The 26,723-nt window shown below is 36.2% G+C and overlaps 1 protein-coding gene and 1 long non-coding RNA gene across 2 annotated transcripts; both read left to right on the top strand.

The window, feature by feature from the left end:
• Nucleotides 1–10,933: 10,933 nt before the first annotated feature.
• Nucleotides 10,934–12,797, top strand: LOC129894655 (uncharacterized). Its single transcript, XM_055970326.1, has 4 exons — nucleotides 10,934–11,158; nucleotides 11,341–11,577; nucleotides 11,679–12,143; nucleotides 12,258–12,797. The coding sequence occupies exons 1-4, from the start codon at nucleotides 10,934–10,936 to the stop codon at nucleotides 12,795–12,797; spliced, it is 1,467 nt and encodes a 488-aa protein (XP_055826301.1).
• Nucleotides 12,798–17,714: 4,917 nt separating this feature from the next.
• LOC129894283 (uncharacterized) lies at nucleotides 17,715–26,522 on the top strand. The gene is made up of 2 exons (XR_008767649.1): nucleotides 17,715–18,342; nucleotides 25,980–26,522. It is a non-coding gene; the product is annotated as an uncharacterized LOC129894283 (long non-coding RNA).
• Nucleotides 26,523–26,723: the final 201 nt, after the last annotated feature.

The raw sequence follows: 26,723 nt of genomic DNA on the forward strand, positions 1-26,723 counted from the left end.
TTTCCCGCAGGTTTTGACCACTTGATCAATATTTTGGACTCGAACTTTCCAAAAAGAATAAGGATAATGCGTTACATGAGTGGCCTATTCCCAAGGTATTCTTAAGCCACTTATGAACGTTTTGAGGAATCTTATAATTTTGAAGAGAAATCCACAAAAACATCAATATCGGAAAAATGGGTTGATATTCCCTCACTAATGCAAGAGTGCCCGAAGGTTTATAGCAATGTGATGCATCAAAATTTGGGGATATTTTTTGAAGAACCTAAAGAGGCAAACGAGTCAATGGTGCAGAAGTTCTACGCAAATTTGCCAAATCATAAGGACTTTGCGTGCATAGTTCATCAAAAAAAGGTTGATTTCTCATTGGAAGAAATTCTCACGGCCTATAATATTCCAGTGTTTGACTCCGAGGAATATGATGATCTTTATTAGGATATATATAATAAGGAGCCTTATAAATATGGATTGTTGACGGATACATTATGCGTACCGAGCAAGAATGTACAATGGATTACACGTGATCACAAGTTCCATTCTAGTAGCATGACAATTGCAGCAAATTGTTGGTTATATATAATCAATAACCGTCTCACTCCTAATGGGAACACTTCTGAGGTCCATATATTTGGAGCGACCCTTATCTATTGATTAATGAGGGGGCTTGTTTTTGATCCAGCGCTAATAATTCAGGATGAGATGTTCAAAAAAGGTACTATACGAAAGTATGGTTTCTTTTATCCATCCTTAGTCACACGGTTGTGCAGACGTTCCGGGTTTAAAAAGAGAAGTGATGATATTATACTTAAGAAAGAGGCACCTATTCGAGGTCGGCAAAATTGTTATTGGAAAGGAACTGACACATGTTGCTGAGTCAGCCAGTGATGACCCCGAGGTGATGGCTGATGCATAGAATGCACATCATGAAAAGGAGGACATCACTATTGAACCACCTTTTACAACTTCACAAGCAGCATCGGGATCCTCATGGAAGGAGCGATTTTTGAGGTTAGAAGAGGAGTAGTAGAAATGCGGGCATCACTGAGTAATTTGAACAAAACAATGGATGAGCCTAGTGTGAAGACTGATAAATTTGAGAGGAAGATCATGGCGTGGTTGAGAGCACTTGGCAGGGCCTGCAAACTAGATCTTGGCACTATATTCGACATGGAACGAGGATTTTTAGGGAAGTCTCCTTTACTCTTACTTTTTTTATGTGATGGAGACATGTCATAATTTAAGTGTGGGGGTGAGGGATTATTTGTACATACATGCTATTAATTTCTATTTAGCTTTGTTTGAAAAAAAAATCTTGTTGGTTCTTTACCATAGTAGTTGAACAAGTGTTGGAGACGGGTTGATTATTTTTTATCTATAGGTTGTATTGCACTTTTTCAGAAATAAATGCACTTGTTGTCACGTGAAGTTAGATCATATCAATCTTTGAATATTGTATGGGTGAGAATAGTTTGTGTAGTACTTATGTTTTGAAGGATCTAGAACTTGGCTTGGTATTACTTGAAGCAAAATTCTAGGACTCTCTTAGGGAAGGAAAAGATTGCAGGATTTCTTTGTTACCCTTGTGTTAAGCCTATATAACCCACCATTCATTGTACTTATCCTTAGCTAACCAATTTGAGGCTTATAATAATTCCTTATTTTTGTAAACCAACTATCCCTATAGCCTTGTTCCCTATATGGTAATCATCCTTGAGTCTCTATAGAAGACTTGGTTAAGTGAAAGGTATTTGTGTCACACCCCGATCTCAACAGGGTGTGATGGGCACCCAACCCCGTGCTCGGAGCCGAGCGAACCCGCTAACTCATATTACATTCTCAATCTCTTTAGAATTTTGCATCAAAAAGAAATGAAAAACATAGCTACGCTTTCCGAATCTTGCTACCCAAAATCTATCATCTCATAAACTCATGACATACTACATAATAACATATCGGCTGGTGACGCCGCTTACAAAGCTGACACTCTATACCCACGACTCTGTCTGCAAAGTCTCTAACTTCGTATGAAACATCATAGAACTTATAATCTGACCCGGCGGCACTCCAGGAACAAGTGGAGTTGCTAACCCCGCTGGAACATCTTCTATAATAGCTTCTATTCATCTAGGTGTACCTGCGCGGCATGAAACGCATCCCTCGGAGAAAAAGGGGGTCAGTACGAGTAATGTACTGAGTATGTAAGTCATGAAAATCAGCATAACAAAGAACATAAGGTATGAATAACCATATCATAGAATCATAGAGCATATAATGAGATAAGAGGGTAACCTGTACATATGTGTGCCTTTTAGGCCGGATGCCATGCATGCTTGTCTTATCTTTAAAAAACATTTCTTTTTCATATGCATAGAAAATAAAAGTCATATCACCGAACAACGTCGGCGTGCCCACATATGTCCCGCGTCCGGGCATCCCGCATCCAGGATGAAAATTACTCCAACTGATTAGGTGGGAATGCATCTATAGCGCCACATATACACCTCCCTATATCCCCCATATACATATACATATACATATACATATACATATAGACAGCATGCACGAGAGCCCAACGAAAGTCGTATATTTATTGAAGTGACGGAAGGTCGGTAACCTCCAATTGTATTATAGACTAACCATGGTCTCTTTGTCTCACCTTGAAGGAACAATCATTATAAGATGAGATTATCAACGAAGGATAATATTAAGAGAACGTAGAATAAGGTCACAGTCTCGTAAGACGCCAAATCATATACATATGCACATAGGACCAATTTTCAAGACTCGTAGAATAATCGGAATGAGCTATGATTCAAAATCAAGATAAGAGTCATGTCAAGTACCTTTCAAAAATTACCATGGATTATATCAAAATAAAACTCTTGGAATCATATACACGTATCTAAGCACGAGAAAAATATTCTTTGGAAACTCAAGAAAATTGGCCATCCTAGTGGCTTTACGAATAAGACTTCCTTGAAATTGTATAAAATATCATATACTTGTTTCATAAAAATCATGCCGAAAGAAAGTGTAGATACTTATGTCAAAACATGCCAAGAGAAAGAAGAGTAAACATTACATACATGAAGCCGTTCTTATCTTAGCCATAATAGACATATTCTCATCCTCGACATCATCCATGTCGTTGTAAAACATATCCATCGTCATTGCCATAAAAGCTTGTAATATTGTAAACCTTTGTTTTGGGAAACTATAGACATTTTGGAAAAGATTGACGGGTTATAGGAAAAAGTAGTCATTTCCTTGGGACCATTGACACCTAGCTTTTGAAAACAAAGAATATATGGAAGCACTTATGAAACCATAACATCGGAATCATGCCTTGAAAAAGAAGGGTAAGCCTTACATACTTATGCCAAAGACATGCCAAAAGAAGGAACGGTTAACTTTACATACCTGTATCGCGCCTTACTAGCTACGCTTATGTCCAACTTGTTTTTCTACATTCAAGAGAGTTGACATAGTCATTAGATTCATCACCATATACGCGTCTTACTCCTTCAAACAAATTAATTTCTAATCTGCCGAAATTTCGGCAGCATCTCCCCTATAAATACACAATCCCCGAGATCTCAACTCGGCCACCATGTAAACAACCATATCAACAACAACAACCAGCAGTATATATACAATCAAATCACCTCAATTTTAAACAACACAAGCTCCAAACAACTAGCATAAAACTACGATACCAAAATAGCGTTTTTAACCTTTATTTCATAAAATCTTTAACCATACCAACCGGGGGGTCGTGTGGCTGCAACCAGAAGAAACCACACCCTTTTTAAAACACTTTAAAGGCCTGCAACATACAACCCAACCAGCTGCACCCGCAGCGCCCCAACGACAACACACTACGCGACTTCGATTTAGCTACTATGACTTTAATTTAGTAGTTTCCAACATCATGCATCCTTATACATTTTCTCTGCTTCCAGCCATATTTAGGACACGTAATACACCTCATAACAACATCATAAACTCCAATTTGAAAGGAGAGACCTTACCTTTACCGAAACTCTCCAAAACTTGCCTCGGAAGCTCTCCTAGCGCGGCTAGAACTTTGGGGCTGTTTGGTAATGTTTTTGGGCTATTCCAAACCATAAATTTGCGTTACCAATACCTTAATAACATCTTGTTACACCCTAGATAATTAATTCACGAAGCAAAATCGGAGACTTACCTTTTCTTTCTCCCCCAAAACCGAGCTCTCTCTCTCTAGCTTCAAGTTTCTCTTCTTCCTTTCTCTCTAGAACTCTCTTGAATCCTCTTGTTGATAAAGAAAACTTAATGGATAAATATGACTTAGAAGTCATCAACATATATATATATATATAAGCCACTTAATTAATGGGCTAAGTTCCAAGACTTGGGCCCTTTCCTTGTGTTGGGCCTCTCTTGTTTTCCTTTTTGTTTTCCAAGCCCAATCACTTAGTTCCTATTATTATTATCATTATTTGAGCCCAACAAAACCATAAGTCGTATTAGTAATTCACCAACTAGTTTCCAAAATTTCCAATTTTGCCCTCGGCCTTCCTCCGTATTTTCACACCAATTTTTCCATGAATATCACACCGGTACTAATTAAAATGAATAAAATAATTCACAACTTTACTCCTTGCAAGCTAAAAATAATTTTTTTCCTCTTTCCGCATGCCCAAAAGTGCGGGATATAACATCCTTCCCCCCTTTAGAACATTCGTCCTCGAATGTTAAACCGACTTTATGGTGTAGTATAATACGTCGGGGAGGTCTCCTTTATAGATGTCATATATGAACATTTAATACATCCGCTTTAGAAGCTCCTTAGTCTCTATGTACCCACTTTTTTTTCTGTTCCCGAATACCACTTTGTTAGGACTTTCCAGCCTATGTCTTTTACTCTGCCTCTTGAATTCCGTCTGGTTAATGCCTTCTATATATCGTAACACTGACTGCTGGGATTCACTTGTCTATCAATCAGTCACAAATGAGATGTCGTATACAAATATATATATACTACCATTTCACTCACAAACATTTCCAAACGCTATTCTAACTTACTTTAATCCGAAAGCCATGTCGCGCTTCCTTCCTTTTCACCAGTCTAGTCTACCTCGTCTTACACGGCCTCTTAAGGTTTCCAGCCATTCCATAACTCTAGTTTTCCCCGTAGGTTACTCTAACCTCTCATTTGTCTCTTATGTCTGAATATATAGAATTCTTGCATCCCTCCCAGAGGGGTCACCCATCCTAAAATTGCTCCCACCTGAGCACGCTTCACCTTGTAACTTTGATGAAATTGGATGCATTAATGCCGATATAATCACGTCCATTTCCTCGCATGACCTTTATTACATTATCACGAGCGAGTCAAGGTCTTACAGGTTCCGAGACATTTTCGTAAAACGTCCTTCTTTTACCATTACTGTTTTGCCCTTTTCGATCCTCGATCTTCACCTTTCGCTTTCGCGCATGACTATTTTTCATTCTGGACTCCCAGATTTTCAAGGGTACTGATCGCACCTTCATCGCCATGCCAAATCCATAACCTCTCTAAAACAACACATCTCACTTATTGTTTATTTACAACATTTCCTTCTCGGCCCAAACTATACTATGCATTCAAGTGTACTACGGGTCCGCAACCAAGTACTATACTTTGGCACCCATGATTCTTGCGGGCATTTATTGAGCTTTGGATAAGTGTAAAAATGGTGGACGATTCTTTCAAGGATGTAATCTGATACTTCAGTGGTGGATGATGAGACACTTACTCAAAGCTCATTATCCAGAACATAGAGATCCTTTGAGACGACCAAACGAACTTGAAGGTCACGGTTGGTGGTTATATTGTAATCATTTTCACAGAACTTGAGGTCAAAAATTCTGGTATCCAAGGTTTCAGGTATTAAGAGAAGAAAATGAGCAATGGTCAATCGAGAGTATGGTGCTATCAAAGCAAATAACGATTCGAGGGAAAAAGGCCCCTTATTTGATATTAACTGGATTAAGAGGAACCTGACCGTATGCCCCAACTTGAGTCCTTAGACAACTGAGAGGAAAAACATGAACTTCCACAAACTGCAAATATGAGAAAGTTCACAACGGACCACGAAAGTGGCCAAGTCTCTTTTGCTAACAGATACTTAGAACATGGAAAACTCGAAGGGTGTTGGATGAGTTATTGCAAAATAGATTTCAACCCGAGTGTTCTGTAGAGTACAGGGAATGGATAAAGAAAAACCTTACCGGAATCATCGAACCAAGGACAAATGTCCTTCATCATGTTGCAAATGTTGGCGCTAAACATTAAATTCGACTCTATCAGCTCCAAGAGAAGTATGAGAAGAATGTGTTGGATCATTAACACTGACATTTAGAAGATGCCAAAGTCATATCCCAGCTAAATCAAGAGTTACGAAGAGCGAGACAGTGCATGTCTGAGTTAGATGATAGCATGGAGCAACAGATCCAGTTCGTAGAAAGGTTCAGGCATCAAGATGGGGCTCAGTTAGCTAGAGATCATCTGTGGGTAGACAGATATGCCATATGGGAAGAAGTGAGCATCGCCAAGAGAACCAAACTTAGTGAAGGATCAAAAAAAGCTTAAAGTTCATTATCATCCTCTGCGTGGGATTGCTTTTATTTGTGATTTGTTTTGTTGTTTCCATTCTGAACTTCTGTACCTATTTTTGAGATTTGTTAAACATTTTGAATGTTTTAAAGTACTTTGGGGATAATAAATTGGCTTAAGAAAACGTATACATCCTTCAATTCGCTAAGCCTACCCTTGGCATAAAAGGATCACACATTTGTTTAGAACGCGCAATAACTGTTTATGTGCCTTATGTGTTTGTTTGTCTCATTATATGTGATATTTTGCATTACATGTTATGAACAAGGAATAACATATTTGTTTTTGAGTTATTGTTATTTTATCTGGTATTTAGAATTGATCTATGTTGATAAACTGGCTGAGCACCCTTATTACACGAGATCAAAGACTTCCAAAAATTCCAATCCCAAATTAACCCTATGCCAATGGTTCCTAACTTGATCACTATGAGGAACATGAAAGAGAGTGGAGGATAAAGGAATAGATAGCCAAATTAAATATGAAAGACGAGATCATGAAAACTATGAAGGAGTTTCATTACGCACCGAATGTTGCAGGATTAAATTATGAAGATTTGTGTATCCACCCGAATTTGGACCTTCTAGAGGGGTTCAAAGTGCCAAAATTTAAGACGTTCGGAGGAACAGGAAATCCTTTGGTTCATCTAAGAGCATATTGTGATCAACTAGTAGGATTTAGGAAGAACGGAGCTTTGCTAATGCAGATATTTAGCCGAAGTTTAAGTGGGGAGGCATTGGAATGGTTCACCTCCTAAAAAATGAAACAATGGTCTAATTGGAACGCATTGGCCAAAGATTTTATCGAGAGGTTTGCTTATAACGTGGAGATTGTTCCTGACCGTTATTCTTTGGAGAAAATCAAGCAAAAATCCACTGAAAGCTATCGCGAGTATGCATATAGATGGAGGAAAGAGGCCGCTAGAGTTCAACCTCCCATGATAGAAAAAGATATTATTGAAGTATTTGTACGCATGTAGGAGCCCGAATATTATGAAAGATTAATATTGCTCATTGGAGAAAAATTTGCCGAGATAGTCAAGGTAGGTGAGACTATCGAGGATGGGCTCAAGACTGGAAAGATAGCCTGTGTAGCCTCCTCAATTGGGTCTTCACGACTATTAAAAAGGAAAAAAGAGGATGATTTGCCATCTCCTACACACTTGAAGGGAAGAGATTCGCCAACAGCAACCCCAGAAAATTTGTACCTTTCAAGGCCTATCCGCGAGATCCATGAAGTTCATATCAAGTTTACTATACCCAAATGAATTACCAAACCCCACCTTCCCATTATAAAACTCCACCCTCAAATTACCAAGTCCCGCCTCAAAGTTATCAAACTCCACCTTCTAATTACGCAGCTCCACAATACCAAAGTACCCCGCCAAACTACCAGACTCCACAACCAAATTACCAATCCCAACCGTATTTAAGATTCCAAACTCCCACACTTTTCCACCAAAATCGTCTGAGTTATCATCATGTACCCCCATTCCCACAAAATAACTACAACCTTTCTCAACCCAATTTTAAAAATAAGCCTACTAGGACTTTTACACCTCTTGTGAAAAGTTGGACTAAGTTGTTCAAAAGATTGAGAGATACAGGCATTGTTCACCCCATTGTACCTAGACCAGCTGATACAATCTCTCGGTTCTTCAGAACTGATAGAACATGTCCATATCATTCCAACAGTGTTAGAAATGACACCAAAACTTGTATCAATTTGAAGCATAAGATTCAGGATTTGATTGATCGTGAGGTTGTCACTCTCCAAACCTCCACTCCTAATGTAAATAGTAATCCTTTGTCGAATCATGACAGGGTTGATATCAATATTGTTGAGATGGAAGAAGATTGGTGTTTAGGAAAGGCTATAGTCCAAGCCTATCCTATTAGTCTTGAAAAAGATGTGGATTTGCCGAGCATAGATGAGAGGCCAAAATTTATGATTTTGATACCTTAAAAAGTTATTGCTACGGTATCGAGAGAAATCCCTAATCAAAAGATGTTTGGGATCGAGACTGCGACAACTCAGAGAATAATAAGGTCTGGTAGGTGTTTTACCCCAGAAGAATTGGCTCAAGGATGGCATAAGAGAGACCAACAACAGAGACCGATCAGTGAAGTTGAGGCTGAAGAGTTTTGGCAGAAGATGCAGCCAAAAGAGTATTTAATAGTGAAACATCTGGAGAAAGTACCTGCCCAAATCTCAGTGTGGCCATTATTGATGAGCTCGCAACAGCACAGACAAGCTTTGATGAAAGATTTGGATGACATTTACGTACTCGTGGGTACATATGGAGATAATTTGGCTGCTATGGTGAGTCGAGTCATTAAAGGACACCGCATCAGTTTTAGCGATGAAGAGTTACCTTTTGAAGGTGTGATGCATAACAAAGCTCTTCATGTCACTATTAAGTATCGGGATAAGATCATGAATTGGGTATTGATCGATGATGGATTGGGTCTTAAACTTTGTCCTTTGTCAACTCTCAAATAGTTGAACTTTGATTTAGGAAAAGTTCGACGGAACTAAGTTAATTTTAGAGCTTTTGATGGGGGTAAAAGAGATACATTAGGAGTTGTGAACTTGGGTATTCAGGTAGGTCCTGCTGATTTCGTTGTAGAGTTACAGGTGATAGACATCACCACCAGCTACAACCTATAATTAGGAAGACTCCGGATCCATATGGCTAGAGTCATTCCCTATACTCTCCATCAGATGATAAAATTTATGAAAAATGACCATGAGGTGGTTGGTTATGGTGAAGGAAGTCATTCAAATGGTGACGTGCCAATTTTTGATGATATTACTAGAGGTATCGACTTCTACACAGAGGAGTTGGTAAATGCCACTGGCGATGATTTGGCCCCATAGCCTCCTATGCCTTATGTTTATAAAATGATAGCCACTGTCATGCTCCAAAGCAGTTTTGAGCCAAGATTCAAATTGGGAAAGCACCTCTAAGGAATCATCGAGCCTATTCAGATTCTCGATAGAGGATTGAAGTAAGGTTTGGGATATGTCCCCACAGAAGACGATGAGATAGATGTGATAAGTAGGAGTGTTGATCGGGTGTTGGCTAGGATAATACCTCACTTGTATCTGTCATTTCCCATACGGGAACATGTGAATAGTAGCAGTCTTGGGGAAGGAATATAGAATCTTTTTGAGGAAGTTGACATAATCTCGTAGGAAGAAACGGGGACATCAGGCATCCGTGATAATGAGCCAGAGGATCAATTAACTAATTGGACATCCACACCGCTCTTAGTCCCTCACTCGTCTTGGTAGATAAAGGCATATTAGCTACTTACTTTTAAATCGGTGGTAGTCCGGAAGAGGCCCGAGACCCATCCTTTATGTTGTTTCTATTTAGTTATGCTTTAAATTACCTTTGTGATATTTGAAAAAAGGCAGATTGACCCACGGTCATGGCCAAAATTTATATTTATTTTGGTTTAAATAAAGACCTCCTTTATTGCGATATTTACTTATTATTTGCTTATCGGTCTATATTTTACTTATCTGACTTTGTTTGCTTATGATTTCAATAAAAATAACTTAAAACATGCCAATATCATATCATGTCACAAGCTAAATGAACAAAATGAGATAAATGGTAATGAGTTCGAGGATTATGATGAAGAGGCTATGATACCTGAACACCTCACTGAGGGATTGAAATAATTTGAAGAGCAATACAAGCCAAATCAAGAGGAAACTGAGGCTGTGAATCTAGAAGATGATGAGTGTATTAAGGAAACTAGAATCAGTGTCCATTTAACAAAAGCTCAGAGAAATGAACTTATCTGTTTGCTTAAAGAGTACATCGACATATTTGCCTGGTCTTACGATGATGTGTTAGGTTTGAGTATAGACATCATGTCTCATAAATTGCCGATCAATCCAAATTGCAGTCTAGTAAAACAAAAGACCCAAAAATTCAAGCTAGATTTGAGTTTGAGGATCAAAGAAGAGGTTACCAAGAAAATTCAATCCAGAGTTATGGTAGTGAAACGGTATCCGACTTGGTTAGCCAACATTGTTCCAGCTCCTTAAAAGGATGACAAGATCAGAATCTGTGTTGATTATAGAGATCTGAACAAAGCAAGACCTAAAGATAACTTTCTATTACCAAATATCCACATTTTCATTAATAATTGTGCCAAGCATGAGATGCAGTCATTTGTGGATTTCTACGCGGGCTATCACCAAATTCTAATGGATGAAAAAGACGTAGAAAAGAATGTTTTCATCACACCGTGAGGTGTGTATCATTATCGAGTAATGTCATTTGGTCTCAAGAATGATGGGGCCACTTACATGAGAGCCATGACAACCATGTATCATGATATAATTTACAAGGAAATTGAAGTATACGTAGATGATGTCATTATCAAATCCCGTGAGAGTGCGGATCATTTGATTAACTTGAAGAAGTTCTTTAATCGTCTGCGCAAGTACAATTTGAAATTAAATCCCACTAAATGTGAATTTTTGGAGTACCAGTCGGTAAGTTATTGGTATTTATAGTCAGTAGAAGGGGTATCGAGCTTGATCCCGCTAAAATTAAGGCGATTTAAGAATTACCTCCACCAAACACCAAGAAGGAAATGATGAGCTTTTTGGAAAGATTGAACTACATCAGTCGATTTATAGCTCAGTCCACGTTGATCTGTGAGCCTATTTTTAAGCTGCTGAAAAAGGATATATTGACAAAATGGACTGAAGAGTGTCAAACAGCTTTCGATGCTATGAAAAGTTACTTTTCTAATCCATCAGTGCTAGTTCCTCTAAGGGAAGGAGATTCATTGTTGCTATATCTATCTGTCTCAGATAATGCATTTGGATACGTGCAAGGTCAACATGATGAGACTGGGAAGAAGAAACGATCAATCTACTACTTAAGCAAGAAGTTTACTCCATATAAGGCTCGTTACACTCTTTTGGAAAAACCTTGTTGTGCTTTTACCTGGATTGATCAAAAGTTGAGACATTACTGTTTTCATATACTACATATCTCATTTCCAAGATGAATCCATTGAAGTATATCTTTCAGAAAGTGATGCCCACCGGGAAGTTAGCACAATGGAAAATGTTGTTAAGTGAGTTCGATATTGTATATGTGACACAAAAGGCGATAAAAGCACAAGCCTTAGCGAATCATCTCGAAGAAAATCCAGTAGACGAAGCATATGAGTTGCTCAAAACTTATTTTTTCGATGAAGAGGTATCATTCGTAGGTGAAGATATCTCTGAGGCATACCCTGGTTGGAGGGTATTTTTTGATGGGGCAGTGAATCATGAAGGAAATGGAATCGGAGCAGTCCTAATATCAGAATCTGGCCAACATTATCCTATGGCAGCCAAACTCCAATTTCATTGCACGAACAACATGGCTGAGTATGAAGCATGCATCATGGGCCTAAGGATAGCTATCGATAAGGAAATTCAAGAGTTATTGGTAATCAGAGATTCAGATTTACTGATTCATCAGGTTTAGGGGGAATGGACCGTGAAAAATTGGAAGATTGAATCGTACATAAAGTTAGTGCAAAGGTTGTGTAAAAGGTTCTGTAAGATCGAGTTTAGGCATACCCCAAGGTTACAGAATGAATTTGCTGATGCTTTTGCTACTATATTCTTAATGATCAAACATCCAGATACAAGTTACATTGACCCTGTGGAGATATATTTGAAAGAACAACCCGCTCACTATTTGTACGTCAAAGAAGAACCAGATAAGAGACCTTGGTATTTTGACATAAAAAATTATCTAAAAATCAAAACTTATCTAGATAATGCGATTTTCAATCAGAAGAAAGCAATACGTCGAATGGCTAACAATTTCTTTCTAAGTGGAGAAACCCTTTATAGGAGAACTCCAAATATGGGACTTCACAGATGTGTTGATGCCGTTGAAGCTATGAAGCTTCTCGAACAGATTCATGTGGGAGTTTGTGGATCTCATATGAATGGGCTTACCTTGGCGAAGAAGATCCTTCGATCCGATTATTTTTGGATGACTATGGAGTATGATTGTTGTAAGTATGTGCAAAAATATCACCAATGTCAAGTGCACAGTGATTTTATTCGAGTACCTCCTCACGAACTCAATGCTATGAGTTCTCGTTGGCCATTTGTGGCTTAGTATATGGATATCATTGGTCTAATAGAGCCATCCGCCTCTAATGGACATAGGTTTATTTTAGTTTCCATTGATTACTTCACCAAGTGGGTGGAAGCAGCCTCGTATAAATTAGTTACGAAAAAGGTAGTAGCAGACTTCGTCCGAAATAATTTGATATGTAGATTTGGAATACCGGATTCCATCATTACCTATAATGGAGAAAATCTCAATATTCATTTGATGAAAGAGAAATGTTAGAAATTCAATATTAATCACCGAAACTCAACCGTGTATCGTCTTCAAATGAATGGAGTCGTAGAAGCTGTCAACAAGAACATCAAAAAGATTTTGAGGAAAATGATTGACAATCACAGAGGTTGGCATGAGATGTTTTCATATGCTTTGTAGGATACCGAAAGACTATCAGAACATCAATTGGAGCAACCACATACTTGTTAGTGTATGGGACGGAGGCTATAATCCCCGCCAAAGTGGAAATATTTTTGTTGAGAATCATTCAAGAAGCTGAATTGAGTAACGCCGATTGGGTTCGTAATCGAATTTAATATTTATCTTTGATTGATGAAAAGAGAATGACTGTTGTTTGTCATGGTCAACTTTACCAACAAAGAATGACTCGTGCTTTTAACAAGCGAGTGAGACCAAGAACATTTGAAGTTGGTCAGTTGGTTCTCAAACGCATTTTCCACATCAAGAGGAGTATAAAGGAAAGTTCACGCCAAATTGGCAATGACCTTACATGGTTCGCAAAGTGTTATCTGGAGGTGCCTTAATATTGTCCGAAATGGATGGCCAAGAGTGGTCAAAACCAATCAACTCAGATGCCGTCAAGAGATACTACATTTGAAGGTTCAGAGTTTTTGTAATTATGTCGTTTGCTTGTAATCAATTTTATGCTTGTTTGTTGTAAATTGACCCTCCCATTTTGTTTGCACTACATCTGACCTGAATTCTCAAGAATGAGCTATGTAGGCGGCCTATGTCGGCCTCGATCATTTTTCTATTAAAATATCTCATTTCTCATTTATCTCTTGAGAGGGGAACTACGTTTGACCTGATTCTTGCCTCAACGGAATACGTAGGCGCCACAACGGTTCGGCCATATCTCCCATAAGTTCTCTATTTTATAATAGAAACTGAGACAGAATTTTTGAGAGGGACTCAAAAAATTCAAAGAAGATCTTTCTACAGGAAAAGTCAAGACTGAGGTGCATCAGAAAAAGTAACTGGGACAGAATTTTTGATAGGATCTCAAAAATTCTACAAATCTCTTATTGGTAGTTTGATATTCACCAAGACATCTAACTAGGACAGAAATTTTTGAGGATGACCTCAACAATTTTATCCAATATCATTAGAAGGTTTTACTCCACTTCAAAGTTCAAGGCTGGCTTCAAATGATCCCCAACATTGTTAGAAGTTCAATGTCAACCTCAATACTCTCCAGCACCATCAAAGTTCAGAGTCAACTACAAAATTTTCTAGCTATGTCAGAACTTCCCAGCTTCAACCCTCAAGAATCCTCAAAATTCTATGGAAAAGCTATCAAACATGCTCAAAGTTTCGAATCAAGGACGTTCATTTAAGCTATGCATGGCATGACGTTTGGCAGTGACCTTTTCTAAATTACTTTACAAAAAAAACTCATCTTCTAAAAAGCTTTTAATATATCGAATATTTTGCATAAAATATATTTTTGTCTTATATCTATCGAGAAGTGACGAATCAGAGCAAGCAATCAAATATAGCAAGACAAGGAGCAAACAAACAGAAAATTCAACATATCCCTTCGTTCAGCAAGTACAAAGAAAATTTCTGTGGATGCAGATTTATAAAGGGTCATCATATCCCTCCGTTCAGCAAGTACAAAGAATTCAAAAGAATAAAGAGTTTTCAAAAGTGATAATTTTTTTCATCAGGATTCATCAGACAAAAAAAAAACATTCAAAATACGAGCAATAATGCCTCATTCGAATCTCCAGCAAACCATGAGCCACCATGAATACAAAGTGTTCAAAAATGAGCATGATATTCACACACTAATGTCAAAGTGATCAGGCACTTCGTACATATTTTCAAGAATTTTCCTTAAAGATTTTTTGCTCAATCGTTAGTTAGAACGACAATGTGTCTATTACTTATTTCCTTTTGAGTACAGGAACATGCGAAAGAGCTACTTTCAAGACATGCAAGCGTCTATAATGACGTCAAATTGTATTCTCCAGCATCAAAGACGTCTAATGGGCATACATAAGCTACATCAAATATCAAAGAAGGTTTCAAGTGCAACTAGCCAAAATATCTGATATCATGCAAAAAATTGATCCAATATCCACATTTGAAGGATATCGATCATCATCTTATCAATGAAGCATCACCACCCTATCAATAGGACATCATCATCATTACACATTCTAATTGCCAAGAGGGTCATTCATATTATATTATTCATATTATATTATTAGAAGTGGTAATATCATTGCCAAGAGGGTCATTCATATTATATTATTCATATTATATTATCGAAAGTGGTAATATTATTTCTAAGAGGGTCATTCATATTATATTACCGGAAGTGGTAATATCATTGTTAAGAGAGCCATTCATATTATATTACCGAAAGTGGTAATATCATTGCCAAAAGGGCCATTCATATTGTATTACCGGAAGTGGTAATATCATTGCCAAGAGAGTCATTCATATGATATTACCCAAAGTGATAATATTATTGCCAAGAGGGTCATTCATGTTATATTACTGGAAGTGGTAATATCATTTCCAAGAGGGTCATTCATATTATATCATTCATATTATATTACTGGAAGTGGCAATATTATTGCCAAGAGGGCCATTCATTCTTATTACCAAAAGTGGTAATATCATTATCAAGAGGGCCACTCATATTATATTGCCGAAAGTGGTAATATCATTGCCGAGAGGGCCATCATCATTATCATATCATTGCCGAAAGGGCCATCAGCATTATCATATCATTGCCAAGAGGGTCATTACCATTATCATATCATTGCCAAGAGGGCCATTATCATATCATTGGCGAGAGGGTCATCATCATTATCATATCATTGCCGAGAGAGACATTATCATTATCATATCATTGCCGAAAGGGCCATCATCATTATCATATCATTACCAAGAGGGTCATTATCATTATTATATCATTGGCGAAAGGCCATCATTATATTGCATCATATCAACTAATCATCATTATCATATCAATTTGTCATCATATTGCATTATATCGATTCATCATTATATTGCATCATATCAACCCATCATCATTATCATATTAATTTGTCATCATATTGCATGCTATCAACTCATCACATATTATATCAAATTGAAAGAAATGTGTAGTTGAGGAATATATTATAAATTACATCAACTTAAGAAGTATGTTTTGTTTGCTCTAAGTCAAAATCAGAGGAGGTTGACATGCCGACACAGTACAGACGACATCAAAAGAATGCAGCATAAGGTGGAATTTTTCTTAGTAATAAATTGGGATACGAGTTGAAGAACAATTTCCACCACAATCAAACCACACCCCTATCAGAAGGCATGTGGTATATCTTTGAGTTTGTTAGCTTTAATTTCGCTGCAAAAAACTTCAACTTCTCATCGGAAGCGATTTTTTAATCTGAGTGACAATACACCAAGAGCTTTGAAAACTATGTCCGCGTAATTTCTTAATTATGGGTGTGAAGTGCGCCACATTCATAGCTAACAGGTTACAAGTCCCTTTTTCATACTCAATTCATTTATCACTCTTCTCAACCAAAGGTTATCTAAGCATAAGAGATTTCTTTTTCAACCGATTGAGTCGAACTACAAGCAGTCTGATTCCTAAGTTTAAGGATATGTAGGCAGGCTCGATTTTGAAAACTCGACTGTACTCCAACAAACTGCCTCATCTCATTCTCGAGCATTCTAGTTTCTCCACAATTTGACACCAGGATGACTTTTGTATTCTTTCAAAATTCGTGCGTCAAATCAAGCATCTTGAACTACAAGTGGCCTAAATTCTTATGTAACCTGAGATATGTAGGAGATTTGATACCAGAGTTTGGAAATAACTTTCTAAAAGTCTGTACCAAACCTCCTTTTAGAAAGAGGAAGATATGGCCGGTCAAAATTCGATTTGTCAATTTTCTTTGTCCAGGATCTCTTTCATCGATTCTACTCAAAGAAAGAGACAGTTGTTGACACTCAATTTTGACCAAATAACTACTTTTCGGATTGCTATCTTAATAAATAGGCATTTTTCAAAATTATTTCTTTATTAAATAAATAAATTTATATTTAGTTTTAACCAATAAATCATATATTTTGACATTCGTAATTTATAATATTTTGCTATTTATTAATGTTATAACAATTATCTTTATCATTTTTATTTTTTAAATAACGAGCTTCATACATTCGAATATTTTTACATGTCTGTTTAGTATATATTATATATGTGTGTATTTTATTTATATAAAAAAAATATTACTTAACTAAGTTTATTTTATAATTTACTTATTCATATTAATATATACATATTACATATTTATTTTAATACGTCTTATGTACATATGTATATAAAAGGTTATTACTTAAGTTTATTATATATTTTTACTTGTTTATGTTAATATATATATTACACATCTATTTTAGTACATACACATACATATATATATATACACACACACATATATTTATATTATATGTATATGCATATTTATTTTATATATATAATATTATTACTTGATAAAATTTATGATTTTACTTATTCAACATATATAATTGAATTTAATGTGATCTAATTTTAAATCTCTCTTTTAATCACATCCATTCATCTATATTAATCAATAGCCACGATTTAATCCTTTCTTATTTCCCTATTTCTAATTACAACCCTCCCTCACCCTAGTTGATTTTCATCTTCTTCTCAAGAAGAAAAGAAGACCGCCGCCCTCCGCCACTCTCTCTCAAAAACTCTCCACGCCGCCTCACCTTCTCCCCCATCGTCATCTTCGCCTTCACTGGAGCAACCAACATCACTTCTCATCCTTCTCTCTCTCCACACCGCCGTCTCCTCCACCGGCAAAGAGCACGTAGCAGCCGGCGCTGCTCTTCATCGCCTCCATGCAGCAGCCAATGGCGAAACTCCACCAGTGAGCAACAGGCATCCGCTCCATCTCGCTGTCCAGCACTGCTCCTTCAGCTGCAGCAACATCAATAATGTCAACAACATCACCAACAGCTGCAGCAGCCAGCAGTTCCTCCGGCAGCAACCAGATCGGCGAGCAACGACAGCAACCGGCAGCAGCATCAACAGCTGCAATGGCAGACAGCAGCTCCTCAGCGGCCACGAGCAGAACCACCAGCAGCAGCAACCTTCAGTTGTAGCGAACAACGCAGGAGCAGTAACAGGAACACACAGCAGCAGTTCCTCCGCTATCAATCGCGAGAACGACAACGAGCATCAGACGGAGTTTGAGGTCTTAGTCGCTAGAGACAGATCTTAACAGATCTATGCTTGGTTAGTTCTTTGTTAAGTTATGATCTTATTTTTTCAAACAAATTTTAATTTATTGTTGAATTTTCAGTATAAGATTTGTGATTTTCCTTGCATGTTTGTTTATTTGAAAATCTATAGTGGTTGTGAAATTTCTCTTTGAGTAAGAACTCTTTATGATTATGAGCTTCCGGACTCGGGTATTTTTAGCCCTGTATTTTGATATTTGCTTGAATGAAATAGGTGTTAATATGTCCTTACACTTTCCCTTTACACTGGTTGGAATTGTTGGCATTAATATGGCTATGTGTTCAATTTAATTTAATGATTTTAACGTAACAATTGATTGATTCTCGCGATTTTTGATTACTTAATGTGATCACTCTTAATTAGCCTTAATGAATAATTTTCTGCCGTTGTTAATTTTTGAGTCAGTTTTCTGGTTAAATGGTTTTCATTTTCTGTTACTCATCTCTTTGTGGTTAATTTGCTATAATTTTGGATGCTAAATACGTTGGTGAATTAACTTGACATATTTCATAAGATTCTTCCTTTATTTGAATGACTGCGGTGTTACCATTACTCATATATTAGTACACTAATTTGGTCTTACCCTTAGTAGATCTGATTGCTTTACTTGTTTTATTATGGTAAATCTTAGTATATGTTAGTGAACATTAATTTTAGGTTTATTTCTGCTTATAATTTGACTATTTCTCTAATTAAGTTTGAATAAGTTCTTGTACGATTATTGACAATGGATCCCTCTTAGTATAATATTTGAGACTTTTTCTGACAAATGGAGTGGCTCTTTCTGACTTTTCCACCATTTTTTTGAATATAGCTGACCAAATTGATTTGGATGTTGAAAATCTAGATGTAAAATATTTTAAGAATGTCATTTTATGTAGAAATCATGCCCATAGATTAAAATTGATCTTGCCGATTAAAATCATATCCCCTATAGTGTGACGTTATATATATATGTATATTTTTATATAGAAACCATGCCTATAGGATCTTGACAAATATTTATTTTGTTATTCTATTTTGAAAACATGCCTATATTTGTTATAAATTTTCAGCATATCATTTCATCGAGATACCATGCCTATTGATAGTATTTTAATAAATTTTCAGCATGCTATTAACTAAAAAATCATTTTAATAGAATTTTATGAAATGTTTTTTAGCTAATAATGAAAGAACAATATCTCTTTTTTTTTATTGTGTTTAAGTTTAGCAATTGAGATTGCCCTCACATGTCTAATAATTAATCTTTTTCACGTTATTCAAGTTTTCATGTTATGATGCATATATCTGATTGTATGCACACACATATAATTATTATGACTTTCACTATTTATCTATTTTTTCAACCATGCTAATTAATTAATCTAGAGGCTTACTTGAGATTCTATTTGCTAACTGTTCGTCCTATCTTTTTTATTTGACGATGTGTCTAATTAGGATACCTATATTTTTTTTAGTCTAAAACCTATCTTAATAGTACGTCTAATGCCTCTTGGATATTAAGTTGGACGTTAGACACCTTTTAGGACATTAGTTTTTATTATTTCTTTTTAGATCGCTTTAGAATTATACTAATAAATAAACCTAGGAGGAATATGGGTAGATAGGTCCTTCGGAAATGATGGAAGTCGACCCGAGCAGAAAAATAACAAAACACTATATTTTAGTCTCCCGATTAATAAGCAGACGCTGATCCGAAGAATATAAGTACATAAATATTTTTTCTGTCTACTCTTAAATATTTTCGTTTGTGTATATTTGGGGTAGTTTAATATTTTTTTTTAAAAAAAATATAATCGAAATAATTCCTTCTAGGCATCATTAGTTTCTATTATTTCGTTTGCCTTTACTATTATTTAATTAGTCGATGATATTTATTTATCCTGTATTAGTTCTAACATTAACTGTTTAGTTTAACTTAATTAAATCCATTGAAGAGAAACCATTTTTTTTTACTTTAAATGATTTATTTAAAGTATCATTCCTTTATTTAATCATTTTTTACCAAGTCTATTTCTCTTATAAATTATTCTAAATATTTGAAAATTATATATATATATATATATATATATTCAAATTATTTAATGCTTCGATTATTATTAAATATACTTTTTCAAAGTTAGTCAATAATTTTTAAATCGTTGGACAACCGCATGTTAGCGGCTATTTTAAGTCCTAAAACCTTCTTAAAATAGTAATATGAATCTCGTACCTTTTTCTCTAAATTTTAAGACTTAAATCTGTTAGGGCCTTTTAAATTAAGTTTTTTAATTTCTTTAAAAAATTAAATGGTGACTCTTCTTTTACTAAAAATAATTTTTTCTCTATAAAGTTGAAATTAATTTTAAATAGTCTTTTTTCGATATAAGAGGAATCATATTCCCAATTTCTAACATCACTTAGATCAGTCTAATCCGTATGGTACCAAAGAAAGGAGGAATGAGAGTAGTGAAGAATGATAATAATGAATTGATCCCGACAAGAACCATAACGGGATAGAGAATGTGTGTGGATTATAAGAGGCTTAATGATGCAACTAGGAAGGACCATTTTCTGCTCCCTTTCATTGATCAAATGCTGGAGAAGGTAGCTGGGTAAGGGTTTTATTGTTTTCTAAATGATTATTCTGACTACAATCAAATTCCAATTGCACCTGAAGACATGGAAAAGACCATTTTTACATGTCCTTCAGGAATATTTGCCTATAGAAAAATGTCGTTTGGGTTGTGTAATGCACCAGCAACATTTCAGAGGTGCATGATGTCTATATTTGTAGAACTAAATGGAAAATGCTTAGAGGTTTTCATGGATGATTTCACTCTGTTTGGCGAAGATTTCAACATTTGCCTAAAGAATTTTGAAGCAGTATTAAAGCGGTATGAAGAAACTCACCTGGAACTGGGAAAAATGTCACTTCATGGTGAGAGAAGGGATAGTATTGGGGCACAAGGTCTTGGTTGATGGTATAGAAGTATACAAGGCAAATATGGAAATTATTTCTAGACTACCACCACCGACATCTGTGAAGAGCATAAGAAGTTTTTTTGGGACATACAGGATTTTAAAGGAGATTCCTTCAAAACTTCTCCAGCATTTCAAAGCCATTAACTACCTCGCTCACAAAGGACACAAAGTTTTTTCTCACAACTGATTGTCTAAGGGCATTCAATCTGGTCAAGAAGAAGCTCACTAGTGCCCTTATTATGCTTACTCCAGATTGGAATCATCCATTTGAACTTATGTGTGATATCAGTGATTTTGTTGTGGGAGCAGTGCTGCAGAAGAAAGATAATTTGTTCAGGCAAATTTTTTATGCCAGCCGTACTCTTAATAGTGTAAAAGTTAATTATGCTACCACTGAAAAGGAATTATTTTCTGTGGTTTTTTCTTTCGACAAATTCAGATCATATCTAATTGGGAGCAAGGTGATTGTCCACACTGATCACTCAGCATTAAAATACTTGTTGCACAAAAAGAAAGAAAAACCAAGGCTTTTAAGATGGATTCTTTTTCTTTAAGAATTCGACCTCCAGATCATTGATAGAAAAGGAACAAAAAATTAGGTGGCTGACCATTTGTTAAAACTTGAAAATCCTCCGATGGAGATGGTACCAATCAAAGAGGAATTCTCAGATGAGCAATTATTTTTTGTTGTTGCTATATTCGAAAGACCACCTTGGTATGTAGATATAGCCAATTATTTGGTTAGCGAATGGGTATATCAAGACCTGAGCTATGAGCAAAAGAGGAAACTACGAAGTGAGGTAAGACACTATTTTTTGAATGACCCATTTTTGTATAAAATTTGTGTAGATGACATTATTCAAAGATGTGTGCCGGAAGAAGAGATGGTCAATATATTGTCTCATTGTCACGACAACGCAGTCGGTGGACATTATGGTGGAAATAGAACAACCTCAAAGGTTTTGGAAGTAGGATTCTTCTGTCCATCTCTATTCAAGGATGCACGGGAGTATGTAACTCAGTGTGATAACTGTCAAATAACAAGTAATATAAGCAAGCGAAATGAGATGCCCCAAAATTCAATCGTGGTGTGTGATAATTTTGATGTATGAGGCATCGATTTCATGGGATCCTTTCCCTCTTCCCACTCTTTTGAATATATCCTAGTAGAAGTTGACTATGTATCCAAATGGGGTTGAGGCAATTCCTACTAGGACAAATGATTCTCGTTGTGGTGTGTGAGTTCTTGAGAAAGAATATTTTTTCTAGATTTGGCACACTACGAGTTATTATTAGTGACAATAGATCTCATTTCGTAAACAAACAATTTGCATCACTATTGGGTAAGTATGGGGTAACTCATAAAACAGGAACCCCATATCACACTAAAACCAGTGAGCAAGTTGAGGTGGCTAACCGTGAGCTAAAAAGATTTTTTGAAAAAATAGTTAGTGCATCTCGCAAGGATTGGTCAATATGGTTGGATGATGCTTTATGGGCATATAGAACTGCATTCAAAACACCAATATGCACATCACCGTATAAATTGGTTTTTGGAAAGGCATGTCATTTGCTTGTGGAAATTGAGCACAAAGCTTATTGGGCTATTAAATTGCTTAATCTTGATTTTAGTTTTGCAGGCGAGAACATATGTGTGTAAATGAATGAATTGGAGGAGTTCAGGCGAGATGCATATGAGAATGAAAGAATTTTCAAGGAAAAAAAAGTATGGCATGATCGTCTCATCAAGACAAAAGAATTTAAGGAAGGGGACAAGGTGCTACTGCACAATAGTAGATTGCGTCTATTCTCCGAAAAATTCAAGTCAAGATGGACGGGACCATACGTGGTTAACCATGTTAGTCCATATGGATCAATTGAAATTTCTAACATTCAAGGGACCAAAAGCTTCAAGGTAAATGGGCATCGTTTGAAGTAAGATGTTGGGAGAGGATTTGAAAAACAATCCCCCAACATAATCACTCCATGAGTCCGATAAGCACTTTTTGCATCGTGTCGCGATGTTAAATTAGGATCTTCTCAGGAGGCAACCTAATGGGTAACTTATTTTTTCTTAAAAAAACAATTATGTGTGTGCGCGTTCGTGCGGACCACCATGCAAGGCAAGGAAAAATCTAGCACGAGCATGGCCTATGCCACGCGATTGCATAGCTAAAGATAACCGCATGAACCTTCACGCCGGAGGAATACAAATTATCGTGCTCACTGCCTCGGTCGTGCGGTCGCGTGGATGCAATTCACTTCACACCAAAAATTTTACCAATGGAGTGCCAATTATAGTGCTCACTGCCACGTTTGCGTGGTCCCGCGGATGAGTTTCACTTCTCACCGAACTTCGTGCAGAAAAAAATGATTGGTTTTTATTTTTTTATTATTATTTACCAAAAAAAGAGTACCAAGTTGAATCGAGGGTTTTTAACTCCATTCGTTTTTTTAAAACTTTTCTTTTCTTATCTTTCTCTTAACCTTTCTCCCAAAAATCTCAACCCTTAATGCCTCTATTCCTCAAATCCTCCATTAAGGGTTTTCTACTTGTTGTTTCCTCTTCTCCATATCAAGGTAAATTCTCAATTTTGTAATTCTTTCTTTTAATATTTATGCCTCGGATATTCTCTTAGTGGATTTAGTAAAATAAAGTGTTAAATCACTTTTTTCTCATTGCTTCCTTTTGATAATAAAGTTTTGTAAGAATAAATTGTGTTATTGATGAGAATTCTTATATTATTGATTTTGGGATGTTTTTAATGGGTTGAAAAGGAATTGGCAATATAATGCACCCAAAGTGTTTGATAAATGATCTCAATGAATTTTGGGGAAGTCTTGAGTATACAAAAGCAATAAGATAATGTGTGTGTTTAATCATATGAGATATTGTTTGCTTGATTGATATGTTGAAAGAAAACAAATGGATGCATCCAAGAAGAGGAAACAACCAAGTGCCACACCTAGTGACAAAGCATGCTCCTCAAAGAAAATAAGTTTTAAGGCATCAAAAGGAAAAGGTTCTAAATCTTTAAGAGGGAAGGAGGTGGAGCCTTCTCCATCCTTTAATGAATCTAAATTTGTCTCATGAAAATCCGAAGAGCGTTTTGAAGGGAAATCCACAAAAACATCAATATTAAAAAATTGGGTTGACATTCCCTCACTAATGCAAGTGCCCGGAGGTTTATACCAAGGTGATACATCATAATTTGGGGATATTTCTTGAAGAACCCAAAGAGGCAAACGAGTCAATGGTGTAGGAGTTCTATGCAAATTTTCCAGAACATGAGGACTTTGTGTGCATAGTTCGTCGAAAAAAGGTTGATTTCTCATTGAAAGCAATTTGCATGGCCTAAAATATTCCTGTCTTTGACTCTAAGAAATATAATGATCTTTGTTAGGATACATACAATAAGGAGCTGTATAAATGGGGATTGTTGACTGATGCAGTATGAGTACTGGGCAAGAATGTATAATGGATTACACGTGATCACAAGTTCCATTCTAGTAGCATGAAAATTGTAGCTAAGTATTGATTATAGATCATCAATAACCGTGTCACTCCTACTGGAAACACTTCTGAGGTTCATGGATTTCGAGTGGCCCTCATCTATTGTTTAATGAAGGGGCTTATTTTTGATCCAGCGCTAATAATTCGAGATGAGATGCTCAAAAAAGGTATTATACAAAAGTATGGTTTCGTTTTTCCATCCTTAGACACACGGTTATGTAGACATGCCGGGCTAAAAAAGAGAAGTGATGCTATTATACTTAAGAAGGAGGCACTTATCTGAGCCGGCAATATTGTCATTGAAAAGGAACTGACATTTGTTATTGAGTCAGTCAGTGATGACCCCGAGGTGATGGCTGATCCATAGAACGCACATCATGAAAAGACAAAATAATGTACAAGATTATGCAAAAGAAAAAAACAAATAAAAGGGAGGAGATAATTGTGCAAGTTTCATCTTGATGAGCAAATCGGTGAACATATTCAAAAGAAAAAAGAATGGTGTGGCTGCTGGGATATATATATATATATATATATATATATATATATATTGTAGGCTTGTTATGAAGTGAATTGATTCAAGGTATGTAGAGTATAAGGGAATGTGACATAATTAACTTTACATCCTTACCAAATTCCTTACCCTACAATACAACCAATGCAAGTCTTATATGATCCCAACTTGAGAGATACTACATTAGTGGAGAGAAACTCGATTGCCAAGATTATGGTATTCCCTAAAGGTATGAAGTATTTCTTTGTGAGTGTGAGTGATTGTAATCAACTTGTTTGGTATGCCTTCGTTAATTTTATCTAGTGAGAATGTTTGCATCTTCTTTCTTGTGAGTTTGCTCAAAGATTGATGCATGTTTTAAATTTGGGTGCCAATGAGTAGCCACATGATGAGGAGTGTTATGTACACCTATGGATATGGGTTGAGTTGATTCGTGTTTTAATATTTGTGCGTCTAGTTTAGAGGGTATTGTGTTTTAATTTTTTTTAATTTGCTCGGGATGAGCAAAAGTTCAAGTGTGGGGGTATTTGATGAGAGTAAAAGTCTTTAGTTTATGGCATTCTTTTAGAAGTAATCTTGATTTATTTTTGTCGTATACTGTGCAGGTATTACTAATTTGGTTGTTCTATGTGACAGGTAGTGTTGGGCCCGAAACTAGAGCTAAGAAAATCAAAAGATGTTACAAATTACATTTAATTGGAGTGGAAAGGCCCACACAATAGTGCAGAATAGAAGTTGGTAGTTGGCATACCTGCGCGGTCGGCTGAGCGAAGTGACTCCAATCGCCCAGTCGCATGGAGCACAACAAAACAACTCAAAATTTAGGGTATTTTTGAGATTTTACAAAGGAACACCCCATGCTTTATAAGTTTAAAGTGTCCCAAAAGACGAGGGCGTCAGGAGGATAGGAGAAAAATCATGAGGAGCAAGAAAAAAAATGAAGAACGAGAAGGGTACACCACTCTAATCCAAAACGGAAGTTGGGATTAAGAGTTGTTTGTGATGTCTTCTAGTTTACTCTATATTTTTATGAAGTTGTTTATTTCTATGGAGTAACTTCTAATTAGGGCAAGGACAATATGACGTAGGGTTGTTACTATTGGATTATGTTTATGTTTAGATGCATAAAATTGTGAATTTCTATTGAAATTGGTATTGAAATGTTAGTTATTTTTGCAATTTACATGGAGAGAAAATTGTTTTGAATATTATCTTTTCATCTTATGGTTCAATTCTTGAATGATAGTTTCATGAAGTAATCAAAAGAGCTTCAGAATTGGAGTTAGAAAGTATTCGCAGGAAGCTTTCCTAAAACTAGCCTTTTCGGTACATCTATGCACAGGTTTACTTTGCTCACATTACTAGTCTATTTGGAGTCAA

This window comes from Solanum dulcamara, chromosome 7 (assembly GCF_947179165.1).
Source record: "Solanum dulcamara chromosome 7, daSolDulc1.2, whole genome shotgun sequence".
Taxonomy (NCBI): domain Eukaryota; kingdom Viridiplantae; phylum Streptophyta; class Magnoliopsida; order Solanales; family Solanaceae; genus Solanum; species Solanum dulcamara.

Coding starts and splice junctions, on each gene's coding strand:
- LOC129894655 (XM_055970326.1), top strand. CDS start 10,934: ATGTCATTTGGTCTCAAGAATGATGGGGCCACTTACATGAGAGCCATG. Junction 11,578..11,678: donor AGAAGTTTACTCCATATAAG/GCTCGTTACACT, acceptor CTCATTTCCAAG/ATGAATCCATTGAAGTATAT. Junction 12,144..12,257: donor CAGATTTACTGATTCATCAG/GTTTAGGGGGAA, acceptor CCAAGGTTACAG/AATGAATTTGCTGATGCTTT.